Below are 13,965 nucleotides of genomic sequence, written 5' to 3' on the forward strand. Positions count from 1 at the left end.
CAAATAGCCTGTGAAGCCAATGGTCCTGGGTTCGAATCCCGGTAAGGGCATTTATTTGTGCGATGAGCACAGATATTTGTTCCTGAGTCTTGGGTGTTTTCTATGTATTTATGTATTTGTATATTACATATATCGTTATCTGAGTACCATCAACACAAGCCTTCTTGAGCTTACTGTGGGACTTAGTCAGTCCGTGTAACAATGTCCTATAATATTTATTTATTTATGATTATTATATTACTAATCCTTTTTTGAAAATTCCCGCAAGAATCTTACTGGACGGAAACTTGCTTTGAATTCTCGTGTAAGTTTCCAGGAGCTTCCGAGAATGTTCCGGCATTTTTGAGAATGTTCTGCAATTTGCACATCGCTAGCCACGATTATCTTAAGTACGAAGTGTCCAATACAATCGCATATCGCATCGTCTCCGCAAAAGCGTTAGCCAACAAAAGGATCGATGTTGTTTACGCAGGGCAATGAAATAAACGCGGCGCCGGCTCGCCGGCGCTGGGCCCGTGCCAGCGATCATTACCAGATCTATGACAGCCTTTTTAAACTAACTCAAGTGTATATTCGATTGAATCATGATTGATTTTCCGATTATCTGCCGCATGGCGCTAGTTATAATCTCGGGCGTAATGTACGGCCAAGTTGAGTTTGGCCCGATATAACAACTGTACGTTTATTGTAAAATGTATTTTTAACTTATTTCTGTCTTTGTCTTTTGTATGTTATATGTATATTAATTTTGTTGTTTTTCTTGTTATCTGTCGTGATTGTTTCACCGGAAGATCAGTGCTGGAAGTCGCCAGCAACATGCTGAGGTGAGACCATTTAGTGGCACTTTTAGGGTTCTGTCCCCAAAGAGTAAAAACGGGACCCTATTACTAAGACTCCGCTGTCCGTCTGTCCGTCTGTCACCAGGCTGTATCTCATGAACCGTGATAGCTAGACAGTTGAAATTTTCACAGATGATGTATTTCTGTTGCCGCTATAACAACAAATACTAAAAAAGTACGGAACCCTCGGTGCGCGAGTCCGACTCGCACTTGTCCGGTTTTTTTTAAACTAACTCAAGGTATATTCGATTGAATCATGATTGATTTTCCGATTATCTGCCGCATGGCGCTAGTTATAATCTCAGGCGTAATGTACGGCCAAGTTGAGTTTGGCCCGATATAACAGTTGTACGTAATACTACAATTTATTGTAATACGTATTTTTTACTTATTTCTGTCTTTGTCTTTTGTATGTTATACATTAATTTTGTTGTTTTTCTTGTTACCTGTCGTGATTGTTTCACCGGATGGTCTCACCGGAAGATCAGTGCTGGAAGTCGCCAGCAACATGGATTTACTGTTAACTGTTAATGTTAACAACTGTATGTTAGGATTAACTGTTAATGTTAACAACTGTATGTTTGGACAACAACTTAAAACACACTTTTTAAACCTTTAGGCGGGCCAGGACAGATTCGTATTAAATCAGTTGAGGTTTAGGCCTTAATCTGAGTAAGTACGACTCTAAGGTTGCCAGTTTCTATTTAATTCGGATTCTAAATAGGTTTCATTATGAATAGGGCATTTTCTAAGTTATCCAAGTTCCTAAAATGTTAGGTTATTAAAATCTCTAATTCCTAGCACTTCAGATTCTCATTATGCTGAATTCTGAGTAGGACAGAAAATTACATATTAGAATCTTAGTATGTGTAATTCCGAGAACGACCGATTCGATGTTGATTGGATTCTGTTATAAAAAAAAATTAAAAATTATCCACAAAATATGTACCATTATGCCAAAATAGATACTTGTCCATTCAACATTTCCTTCTTACCCTGAGTCGACGGAGCCCCGCTGTGCGGGGCTCCTATTTCTCGGCGGTTTGCCCTTCGGGCATCTAAAGCAACCTAACGAACCTAACCTACCTACCTATTGATTTAGTGTGACGTTATTCATCATTAAAAGATTCTGTTCAATTTCTTAATCGAATCGTTGCTAATCAGATGAGATAAGAAACTGCATTAGTCCTAATCCAACTCGTTACCAATCTGACGACTGTCATGTCACGGGACCCCTTTATTCGAATCTGTCCTACTCAGAAATTGGTTTAAAGAGAAAGTGACTTCCATATCATAAGTCGTATGTCGAAACTGCTTTATTCAGAAACATACCTATAGCAAATCAGACCTCAACAGAGTCGTACTTACTTAGATTCTGGCCTAAAACCCAACTGCCTTAATACGAATCTGTCCTGGCCCACCTAAAGGTTTTTAAACGTTACGTTTTAGGTAGCAGAATAACTTCGTGAATCTAATACACAAAAAGTTCATTTTTGTAAGTTAATATCGTATCATCATCCTCAAAAAATCACGTTTGTTGTATGGGAGGCCCACTTAAATATTTATTTTATCCTGTTTTTAGTATTTGTTGTTACAGCGGCAACAGAAATACATCATCTGCGAAAATTTCAACTGTCTAACTATCACGGTTCATGAGATACAACCTGGTGACAGACGGACAGACGGACAGACGGACATACGGGCGGACAGCGGAGTCTTAGTAATAGGGTCCCGTTTTTACACTTTGGGTACGGAACCCTAAAAATACACGTTGTATAATTAAGAATTCATTATTTGCATTTTCCGTTCCAAGACTGAAAACGATAGGGGATTCATCAAATAAAACCATATGAATACTTTTTAAATATAAATAACAATATATTTCAAACGTTTTTCACTATTTCTATCTAAACATTAAATTTATTTTAATGCCAAATGCCAATAGGATATGATATGATATGATTTAACTCATTTATTTATCTGACAATACCTTTGTACCTTTGCCTTTTGTACGTTTGTATTTTCTTTTGTTCAATAAAAATTAACTAAATAAATATACAATTGCACTTAAAATTAAACATGGTAAATTCTTAGGAATTTATATGGCGATTGTCAGTTTTTTTTAAATAATTGAATATGAAAAAATAACAGTGACAAATAGCAAAGAGGATATAATCAAAAAGTATTGCTCAACCTGCCTTTGGCGAGAATTGCGCAATACTTTTCAATTGTGTCTTATGATTTTATTTTAGATTACGCAACAAATTTTCCGTTTTTCTCAGCCGTTATTATGGTTTTAGATGGTTTTAGATGGAACTTGGCACTAATTGGCACTAAAGCGGCGTTTCTTGGGAATTTGTGAATAGCCAGCGGAATGAGATTTTTGTAGAATGACCCAGGAACGTTCTAGAATTTAAGTTTTTATGCTATGGTTTGGAGGTTAGAATTTTATGTTAGAACGTTATTATGGTTGTAGATGGAACTTGACACGGGTTACAGTCGCCAAACATGAGATCCTAATAAACCGGCATCTACTGGGAATTTGCGAATAGCCAGGGGAATGAGATTTTTGTAGAATGACCCAGGAACGTTCTAGAATTTAAATTTATATGCTATGGTTTGGAGGTTAGAATTTGTGTGGAGTCGCAGGTGTGCTCAGCTCGGATGATTTCGTATGTGCGCTTGACCATCAAGAGAATCAACGAGTATACACCTGGAAGGTAAAAATATAACTGTTATTATCAATAATCGATAGAACTAAAATAAAAGCTCTAAATCACAGAATCACAGGCTAGAGATTACGTTCGGATTGCAGTGGCGCAGTTGATATGGCTGATGACAAAAGGGGAGGGGAGGGGCATACATTTAGTTACAAATGTTATTCTCTAGGGGGTCTCTGCCGCTCCCTTTGGCTACGCCCTTGACCTCTCTTTTGGTTGGACCCGGGTCTGCCTTTGTAAAATTATGTTATCCAAGGTATTCACTTACTTACTCTTACTGCTGTGGCGCGTCGACCCGAAGTGGATCTTGGCCTCCGACACCAAAGACCGCTATGCTACCCTGTCCAAGGCCGTTTTTCTGAAGGTATTTACTTACCACAATAAATCAGCTGTATGAGCGTATTGACGACGTCTCCCCTCCAGATATAGTAGCAAGCCACCGTCATCATCAGTGTGGTCATCACAACACCGTATACTAAGTAGGCCTTCACGAAGGCCGGCCGCCTCTGGAAATCATCGTTAATATTGTTAATAATCTTTAAGATAAAGCAGGCTTCACATGACAGTCTAATAAGCCGTAATTTTATGATCTTCATCAAGTAGTTAGACTAAATGACGCTTTCCTAAATAAAATACACAAGATACTATAATACTGAAATTCGGTACTATAGATGTGACCGTAATAGTTGAAGACTTCCCTCGAAATCTCCAGGATCCTATCATTCCCTAGGGTATAGACACAAACATAATGGTTTATACCCTAGCGATTTCGGAAGAGCGGGGTTTTCTGTCACAAGCATATCTAATGCTTAAAAGAAGATCCCATCCCATGCTGTAAACTAATTGTAAGGAACCAATAAACATTTTTTCATTTTTTTTTTCATTCCCATCATTAGGTCAAAATGATACATAAGTCAAAATGACAGATAAAGACAAACGTTTATAAGTAGCTAATTAACAAAACTTCCGTGAGACAGACATTAAACATATTAATAACGGGTCACTTACGTATTTTAAGTCGAAAACGCTCGACATGTTTCACTCCGTACCGATGAGCGTCATCAGGAGCTTGCGTCGACGGTGACGGACCGGCGCAGACTGCGGGCCGCAACCCTCCACATCATGTCGAGCGCTTTCGACTTAAAATACGTGAGTGACCCGTTATTAATATGTTTAATAGTAGCTAATTAGTTTGCCTTTGTACACATTTATTGTATTATCTCTGTGTTATGTATTGTTTTGTGCAATAAAGTGTTTTACTAATACTACTACTACTACAAGTACTACAACTATATACTATACTGGGGCTTGTAGCGCGTTTAATAGTGAAGTTGTAGGTTGCTTACCTTGTGGGTTCCATAACAAAGGAACACAGAAAAGATGAACGAAACAATACAGTTTAAAAACCAGAGAAACACAAAGATCATGATCCAAATATAGATCATCCGGCTCTTCTCATATTTGGCATCTCCGTGAGTCGGCATGGAGTCAGGGTCACGGAGCCAATTTTTGAAGTCCTTTTCTTCGGAGATGGCTCCGAACCAGAGGTGGAAGGTCGAGAAGGCTAGGATACCGATGGCTGATATCACCTGAAATTTAATTATGATCTCAGTTTACTTTTTTAAAATCATTTGAATATTGTCAGGACAATGGAAAAATAACATTTATTGAACAATACAATAAAATATTAGATTTCTTACAAATAATTATATAATTATACGAGGTAATTTAGTCAAACCCGTTCGTTATCGCTTCCGGTGCAAAAGTGCCCATAATGCTCACGGCATTACCCCGCTGGATGGCTATGGACACCCTGCACCAGAAACGATTCGGAGCGGGGGTCCTCTCCCTTTTGCCTAAGTCGACGGCCTATGTCACGCACAAATTGCTTCGCGTTGTTTTTTAAAATGAAATGGCTTCTGTCCAGTGCGACAATTTTGCCAGGGTTGTTGTTGTTGTTGTTGTTTGTTGTCCTAAGGCACCCCGGAGGTGCATCGGGCATCAACAAGATCCCTCCACGCCTTTCTATCTTGAGCGTCTTGGCCTCGTCAATCGTCAGGGGTCAATGTATTGAGAGTTAAATCATACGATGATTATTATACAGTTAGTAAAAGATAGTGTATACAGCTCTTGTAAAGCGATAGCTGGACTTTACAAGTAGCCACGTGGGCTACCTGGGGCCCGTTTCTCAAAACCTTGTAGCTTGTAATACAAGCGGATGTCACTTTTTGACAGCTTTTGTTACCCAACAAGTGACAAGTGGTGTTGTTGTGTGTGTTTGTTGTTTGTGTGTTGTGTTGTGTTTTTGTTGTTGTTTGGTGTTTAGTGACTCCAGAATAGTTAAATGCGTTTCAAGATTAATTCCTCATTATCTGCACACTTCCAAATTAGTTTACTGCATTCTCTAGACACCGGTAAATACCGATTTGCTAATGCGATTTTAAATTCGGAACTCTAAGGTCAATCTCGAAGGTTGGTCTGCGGCCAATTTTCCATTGTCCTCAGTGGATGTCGTTCCTTCAAGGACAAACATTTTCAGGGTTCCGTACCCAATGGGTAAAAACGGGACCCTATTATTAAGACTCCGCTGTCCGTCTGTCCGTCTGTCTGTCTGTCACCAGGCTGTATGTCATGAACTGTGATAGCTAGACAGTTGAAATTTTCACAGATTATGTATTTCTGTTGCCGCTATAACAACAAATACTAAAAAGTACGGAACCCTCGGTGCACGAGTCCAACTCGCACTTGGCCGGTTTTTCTAAACGATTTCGATAATCCGCCCCTTGAGATGCCTAGAGAGTTATATAATTATGTGACGGGGACAACATAATAAAACACTATTGAATCAATAGTATCATGTTGTCCCTGTCACGCGATGTTATATAACAGCAAGTGAGGGACCACCAATACGGGCCGGTACAGACGGACTGCAATCCGACTGCAACTTGTATGGGAACTGCTCGGCGACGTTGCAGTTGGCGCGCAGTCTGCTTGCAGTTCACATACAAATTGCAGTCGGATTGCAGTCCATCTGTATCGGCCCTACCAGAGCGACTGCAAATATGTCATATTGTAGAAGTTAGTAACTTATTAATAAAACAAACCGGCGTGCGAGTCAAGACTCGCCCACCAAGGGTTCCGTACTTTTTAGTACTTATTTGTATGTGGGTATTTTTGCATTTTGTAATTTTTTCCTCAGTCACCCGTTGACCACGAACGCTGTAAAGAGTTCGAAACGTCGGGATGTATTATAAATTCAATATACGCGATATAATCCGTTTTCATAGTTTTATTTCATGAGTAACTATCGCGGTAACCGAAGACAATATTACTTATTTGTTGTTATACCGGCAACAGAAATACATCATCTGTGGAAATTTCAACTGCCTAACTATCACGGTTCATGAGATACAGCCTAATGACAGACAGACGGACAGCGGAGTCCTAGTAAAAGGGTCCCGTTTTTACCCTTTGGGTACGGAACCCTAAAAATGAATAAATACTTACAGCGCTAAAAATTCCAAAAATTAAGGTTGCTACATCCACGGAAATACAACAGCATCTCATTTTTCTCATCATTGCGCTGAAAAAAACAAAATTAAAATTAGAAACTTAAGTATGTCATATTATGAATAAATTATATGTATGTAGGCAGGGACCGGACAACCCTTTCCGCGATAAAACCCTTTCAATGGGCGACACTTAAACACAGCTAACACATTAAAAGACTTTCCCTTTTGAACTGCAAGCCCATTCATACCCTTACCTTTGACTAACCCTTACCGAAAAGCTAACCAAAAATAAGGCTAGGCTTAATAAGGGTTACCCTTATCTTTAAGCGCTTTTTATAAAGGTTTCCCTTTGCGTGAAAGAGACAGGATTAGTATATATCTACGGTAGTGTATGAAAAGGAAAGAAAATACGTGCCTAGTCAAAGAACGCCGCCGTCGCCGCCGACGATCGCTCGGATTCGAAGTAATGTGAGCTTTATGAACAAGGTAGACGACTTAAATTAGCACGCTTATATGCTAAAAGGGAAGCCCTTTATAAGGCTAACCCTTATAAGCAATATGCAAGGTGTTGGTGAGCGGATGATAAGGGTATTGTAAGGGTATTTGGGCTACCGATTACTCAAATGTGGTAGCTTTATATAAGGGTTTTTAAAACCAAAACAAAGGGTTTCGTCTGGCAAAGAGTATGGTGAGTTAAGCCTTATGCAATACCCTTATAAAACCCCGATAAGGGATAGCGGGCCGGTCCCTGTATGTAGGTGCCATGAACAAAAGTCATTCATAAAGTCTCATGTCTCGATACTAAATAATAAAGAGATTTCCTGAGAAGAGGCGTTTTTTAGGGTTTCGTACCCAAAGGGTAAAAATGGTACCCTATTACTAAGACTCCGCTGTCCGTCCGTCTGTCTGTCTATCTGTAGGCTGTATCTCATGAACCGTGATAGCTAGACAGTTGAAATTTTCACAGATGATGTATTTCTGTTGCTGCTATAACAACAAATACTAAAAAGTACGGAACCCTCGGTGGGGTGAGGTGTAGATAAACATTGAAGTGGGGCTCCCATACAACAAACGTGTTTTTTTGCCGTTTTTACGTACCATTGTACGGAACCCGTCCTGCGCGATTCCGACTCGCACTTGCCGGGTTTTTTATTTATTAAAAACAAGATAAAACATGAGTTGCCCTTTCAATTATTTTAAAATCAACCAAAACTCATTAAAATGAGAAAGATGACGTACGATTCTCATATTGATTTATTAACAAATCGTTTTAAACGTTTCATAAAGAGTAGGTAGGTGATTTAACTGGTTACTAGTTACTACTACCATATTATATGTGGTATTTTCTATAAAAAGGGACCTTATTGTCGATGGCGCTTACGCCATTATAAACGATGCTGCTCCGATATAAAGACAATGCCGTGACGACGCTGTGCGGCGTAAGTGCCATCGACAATAATGTCCCTTTTCATAGAAAATGCCCCATATTATCAGTCTTTTACGTCTAAGTGATTATGTATCAAGTAATGCTAACAGCTGGTGGAATTCCCAGAAAGAAATAATTTATTATTTGCCTTTTGGGAAACCCAAATGCTTCTATTGAGACAGCTGTACAGTTAACACGCACCACGGAACTGACGGCTCTGGGGGCCTACGGCAAAAACCGAAATTCGTAAATTGTGGGGATCTTTCTCTTTTACTCCAATGAAGGCGTAATTAGAGTAACAGAGAAAGATGCCCGCAATGTGCGAACTTCGATTTTCACGGTTTTGAAGTTTTGCCTCCCTGTCTCACTTACGTATGAATTTACAAGTGCGGTAGATAGGCAAAACTTCGTGCTACGCGGTAGGCCCTTTGAAGACGGCGCGTACGCATGAATTTGCATGCGATTTTTTACATTGCGGACTAAAAGGTGACATCCAATTCAACCGACCCGATTAAACGTGCCATTTTCAATCAAAAGGGTACTTGTCGATTGTCAATAAGGCGCTATTTCCATAAAGCTTCAATTTGAAATCCACGAAAGACCAGTGGCCTATCCCACAAAACTTACAATTACAATTTTACAAATGTCAAGTTACAAGTTTGTAATTAAGTAAATAAAGATACATATATGTAAATTGTATCGCCAAGTCTACAATTTATTGTATCACAAAATTTTACATACAAAACATATATTTTCCGAAAAATGTACAAATTTGTAGCTGACAATTGTTTTGTGCTACACTATATTGTAGTAATAAGTATACATATATGTAGAATTGTACCTACAAGTTAACAATTCTCTAAACGTGTGTCCCACCCTCTTGCTAAGTATACGAATACTAGTAATTGCAGTATATTTTATCATATTTAGCGATTCCAACCCTTTGTACCACGAAATGTTTAGTTCAAGTAGCAGTGATAGTGAAGAAGAATTAATTGTAATTCCACTCCAATTTTCCAATTTTGCCACATAGTATCCGTTAAGTATTTCCAATCTCTCTCCATTATTTCCAAATAATCTCAATTTTACGTTATCTCCTTCCATTTGTTTATTTTCACAGTGTGCGTCAATTTATCACTAAATTTACCAAAAATAATGTTTTTGTTTTCGTTTTCGAGGTCTAAAATGGTCAGTTTAGCTTGCAAGTCCATTGTAATGCCAGTTGGTATGTAGGTACGTAGGTAATTAGGTAATTAATGCTCGTAGCTAGATCACTATATAATTATAACAATAGTTATTTGTTATACAAGGGTGCAAAGTTGTATTTTACCCGCGAGTGTAGAATTGAAACACGAGCAAGCGAAAGGATTATATAGGTGAACCACGAGCGAAGCGAGTGGTTCTAAAATAGAATCCTGAGCGTAGCGAGTGTTTCAACACACGAGAAGTAAAATACATTTGCGCCCGTGTATAACACAAAACTTTTCACCTCACTATAGCGAGGAAAATGCAACATCCACAGGCGTTAGCACAGAATAACTAATAGTACTACCGTACAGAAAATTCACTCCTTCACAAAAGCCAGATTTAGGTATAAAATTATACCTACACTCGCCGCCTGCAAGCAAAATTGAAACTTATAATCGCGCACGAACCGTGAATCTTCTTTGCGCGCCGCAGTTTTATGACCGAGCTGCGAGTGTCGACACGGGGTTGTCACTTGACAAGTTTTTGTACCTATACCTACTGATTTATTATTTTTAAGATAAATATGTAGGAATTACAAACGTTGATTCTGTAAACATAAAATTTTTAGCCGGAGATAGTATGTCTGATTCTCACGGAAGTAGGTATGCCACAGAAGTACTTATTCCTTTGAAAATATGTCGGTCAATATAGTCCGGAATTTAAAACAAATGTTTTTCTGCTTCCTTGTTCTTCCGTTTATTCAGACATCCGTAAACAGAACATTATCTTTTATACAGATTATATCGCGATTTAGGTTTCGAAGCAATTTTGCGCAAGCGCCACGTGACACGACTATCGTGCGAGCCGAGCGGCAGCCCACTGTCATACACCTGCCCGGGCGGTGCGCCGGCCAAATATACCTAAACTGCGCAGTGACACCCCCCTGGCGTTAGATCATCTTCATCACTGGAATCACTCATTTTTTTACGATATTATAACAGAAAACTCTGGAAGTTGTGTATTTTTACGCGAGTTGGTGAGAAAAGTTTTTTATTTAGTAAAAAATTTGTTGACAATGTTGACATTTCTGACGTATGAAATGTCAACGATGCGTTTTGAAATTGCATCGACTCAACATGTGCGTTCAGAATTATATTTAACATCATTATAAAAAAATAAACGTTTTTTATGGAATTTTATAACTTAAAATCATTAAATAAAGCTAAATTTGATATTTTTCATTAGATTCTCAAACCATTTAAATAATATCGAACGAATCATTATCATAAACGATTTACGTTTTGTTATCTGTCAAGCTACTTAAACACGCTCCATCCAAGGTCAAATTACTTTCCCCACTAGTGGATAAAACGCGTTTTTCCCCGCTTGTATTGAAGGATAAAAGACAACTTTCCGAGCTAGTGAGGGGAAAATGTAATTCTTGCGTATAAAGTGAAACTACCTTCAACATCAGCAACACAAGGAGCTAAATAAATTGTTACATATTTGTAGTCGTAACATTACATTTTTTCGCTTGTATATTCACAAAAATGAACAATCCTACAATTATGTAGCTGTTGTGACATTATACCTTTATTCTTTGTGATACGCTTTCTCAAAAGTGACATATTTGTACACTGCAAACTTGTAACGAATACATATTATACATATTTGGAATTATTGTTTGCTACAGGTTGAAAACGTCACAAATACTTACCGCAATGTAAAATGAAACTCGCATACGTAGATATTCGATTTTCATTACGAGTTCGCGCAACGTCTAAGCTATATAACCCTGCGTCTTACGTAAGCAAACAACTCGTGAACGCGAAGCGAAGCGGCGCGGCACGGCGCGGCGGGCCCACGGCGGCGTTCGCGTTCGCAACGAGATCGCCCAAGTAGGACACTTCTATAGGTATATCAAAGGATTGATTTACCCTTTGTTTTCTATTCAGATTTTGTTTGTTTACGCCTAATGTAATTATATTTTGAATGTTTTCTGTCGAAAATCGGAAATGACAAAGGGACATGCCAAATTTTCTGCTTGAGTTTTATAATAATGTATTTACGCATAACTATAAATAACTCATAACTTTGAATATTTAGTTTAATATTTAACCAAAGGTTTAAATGTCCGCCTGACCACCTGACCGCCTGTTGTTTACCAATTACCTACTTACCTCTCAATGTGTTTCTGTTTTCTTTTGTATTGTTTTCTTTTATTGAGGTGTGCAATAAAGAGTATTTGTATATTGTATTGTATTGAATTTTATCACGCACACGTTCTATTTAAACACCACATAGTATAACTATAACCACACCCACCACCAACCACCACCACATACTTAAGCAATTTAGATATACAATGACTACAATGTACCCACATAAAAATGTGCTAAATTGCAGCAAAAACGACAGTTACTTATTCGTCAACATTTAATTTATAGCCTTAACTGGTGTGATACATTAGTTTGATAAAAATAACAAACGAAACTTACCTTTTGTCCATCATTTTCCTGTTAAGAACAGCACACGTGTATCACAAACAAAGATAATATGATGTGCGTCGGACTGCACGCGGTGGAAGACTGGCTGTGAAGTGTGAATGAACAAACATGAATGTGTATATAACGGCCGGTTTCACCCATACAGATAAATGTGGCTTTTCATCAATGCTTTGTGTGCAATATTTCTGTCCATTGGACTATAGAGATAGATTATCTATCAAAATTTCTGTCGGAATTTCAGAAATATATTTAAATAAAGGTTTTTTTAAAGGTTCACTCGTGCGTCTGTCTGTCTGTCCGTCTGTCACAGCCTATTTTCTCCGTTATTAACTTACTACTGGACCAATTAAGTTAATTTAGATATGTAAGTTTGTGACCCAAAGACGGACATGTAAATTAAACAAATGAATTTTAAACATGGCCTCTTTTGGGGGGGGTAAATGAGAAAATTAAAAAATAAAGTATTTCAAACTATATCGTGATACATATCAAACGAAAGAGCTCATTTTGAGAATCTCAAATATATATATATTTTTTTATAATTTTAGGATTAATAGTTAAGAAGTTAATTAAGAAAATAAGCAAAAAATTATTATTCCTCCCCCTTTATCTTGGAAACTACTGGGTCTAAAATTAAAAAAAAAAAAAAATACACTAAATAGTTCTTTACCTATAGATGACAGAAAGACCTATTAGAAATGTGCACAGCAGTCAAGCGTGTCGGAGTATAAAAGAAAAAAAACAGTGCGCTTTTTCTTTAAGTATATAATTTATTTAATCACGAAACATCGATAAGCTCAATTTATTTTATTACATATTAAATTTACTACAAATTACAATACGTCAGTAAAACAAAGACTGCTGCCTGCTGTCTTAAAACCAAACGGTATACTTATTATAACTTATGTATCAACCTCAAAATAAACATAACCCTAAGAAATAAAAGGAGGTATAATTTTAATTCGAAAGGTTCCAGTTTTTTACACTTATAGTGATACTAGCTTTTGCCCGCTTTCGTCTGCGTGGAATTAGTAATTTGGGTACCTTAATTCTTAAACAAATCTGCTTTTTAATCCACCCTTTTTTCACACCCAAATTGGGCCACAATATATATTTCCACCCCATTTTTTACACCCTTAAGAGATGATTTTCCCACAGCTCAATCTATCCCCATACCAAGTTTCATCTAAATCGGTTCAGCGGTTATTGATTCCCCATACAAATTTCCACCCCCATTTTCACCCCCTTGAGGGGTGAGTTCTGGGATAAAAAGTATCCTATGTCCTTCCCCGGGACTCAAACTATCTGTATTCCAAATTTCAACTAAATCGGTTCAGCGGTTTAAGCGTGAAGAGGTAACACACAGACAGACAGACAGACTTTCGCATTTATAATATTAGTATGGATAGACCCAGTTATTACTTCTATAAGTTGTTTTCGACTTTCGAGTTATCACAGCCAAACATTCACAGTATATATACGTTTAATTAACAATACGTTTAATTTCAACAGTTCATCTTCCTCGCGTTATCCCGGCATTTTGCCACGGCTCATGGGAGCCTGGGGTCCGCTTTGCAACTAATCCCGACAATTTGCGTAGGCACTGGTTTTTACGAAAGCGACTGCCATCTGACCTTTCAACCCAGAGGGTAAACTAGACCTTATTGGGATTAGTCCGGTTTCCTCACGATGTTTTCCTTCACCGAAAAGCGACTGGTAAATATCAAATGATATTTCGTACATAAGTTCCGAAAAACTCCTTGGTACGAGCCG

At 38.0% G+C, this 13,965-nt stretch overlaps 1 protein-coding gene across 1 annotated transcript; it reads right to left on the reverse strand.

Annotated features, from left to right (window-relative positions):
• Positions 1–2,693: 2,693 nt before the first annotated feature.
• Positions 2,694–12,291, reverse strand: LOC134747652 (uncharacterized). Its single transcript, XM_063682260.1, has 5 exons — positions 12,184–12,291; positions 7,067–7,142; positions 4,906–5,148; positions 3,936–4,065; positions 2,694–3,552 (listed from the first exon to the last, which is right to left on the reverse strand). The coding sequence occupies exons 1-5, from the start codon at positions 12,195–12,197 to the stop codon at positions 3,452–3,454; spliced, it is 564 nt and encodes a 187-aa protein (XP_063538330.1). The 5' UTR covers positions 12,198–12,291; the 3' UTR covers positions 2,694–3,451.
• Positions 12,292–13,965: the final 1,674 nt, after the last annotated feature.

This window comes from Cydia strobilella, chromosome 15 (assembly GCF_947568885.1).
Source record: "Cydia strobilella chromosome 15, ilCydStro3.1, whole genome shotgun sequence".
In the NCBI taxonomy this organism is placed as follows: domain Eukaryota; kingdom Metazoa; phylum Arthropoda; class Insecta; order Lepidoptera; family Tortricidae; genus Cydia; species Cydia strobilella.

Coding starts and splice junctions, on each gene's coding strand:
- LOC134747652 (XM_063682260.1), bottom strand. Junction 4,066..4,905: donor TTTGTTATGGAACCCACAAG/GTAAGCAACCTA, acceptor GATGATTTCCAG/AGGCGGCCGGCCTTCGTGAA. Junction 3,553..3,935: donor CATACAGCTGATTTATTGTG/GTAAGTAAATAC, acceptor TTTACCTTCCAG/GTGTATACTCGTTGATTCTC.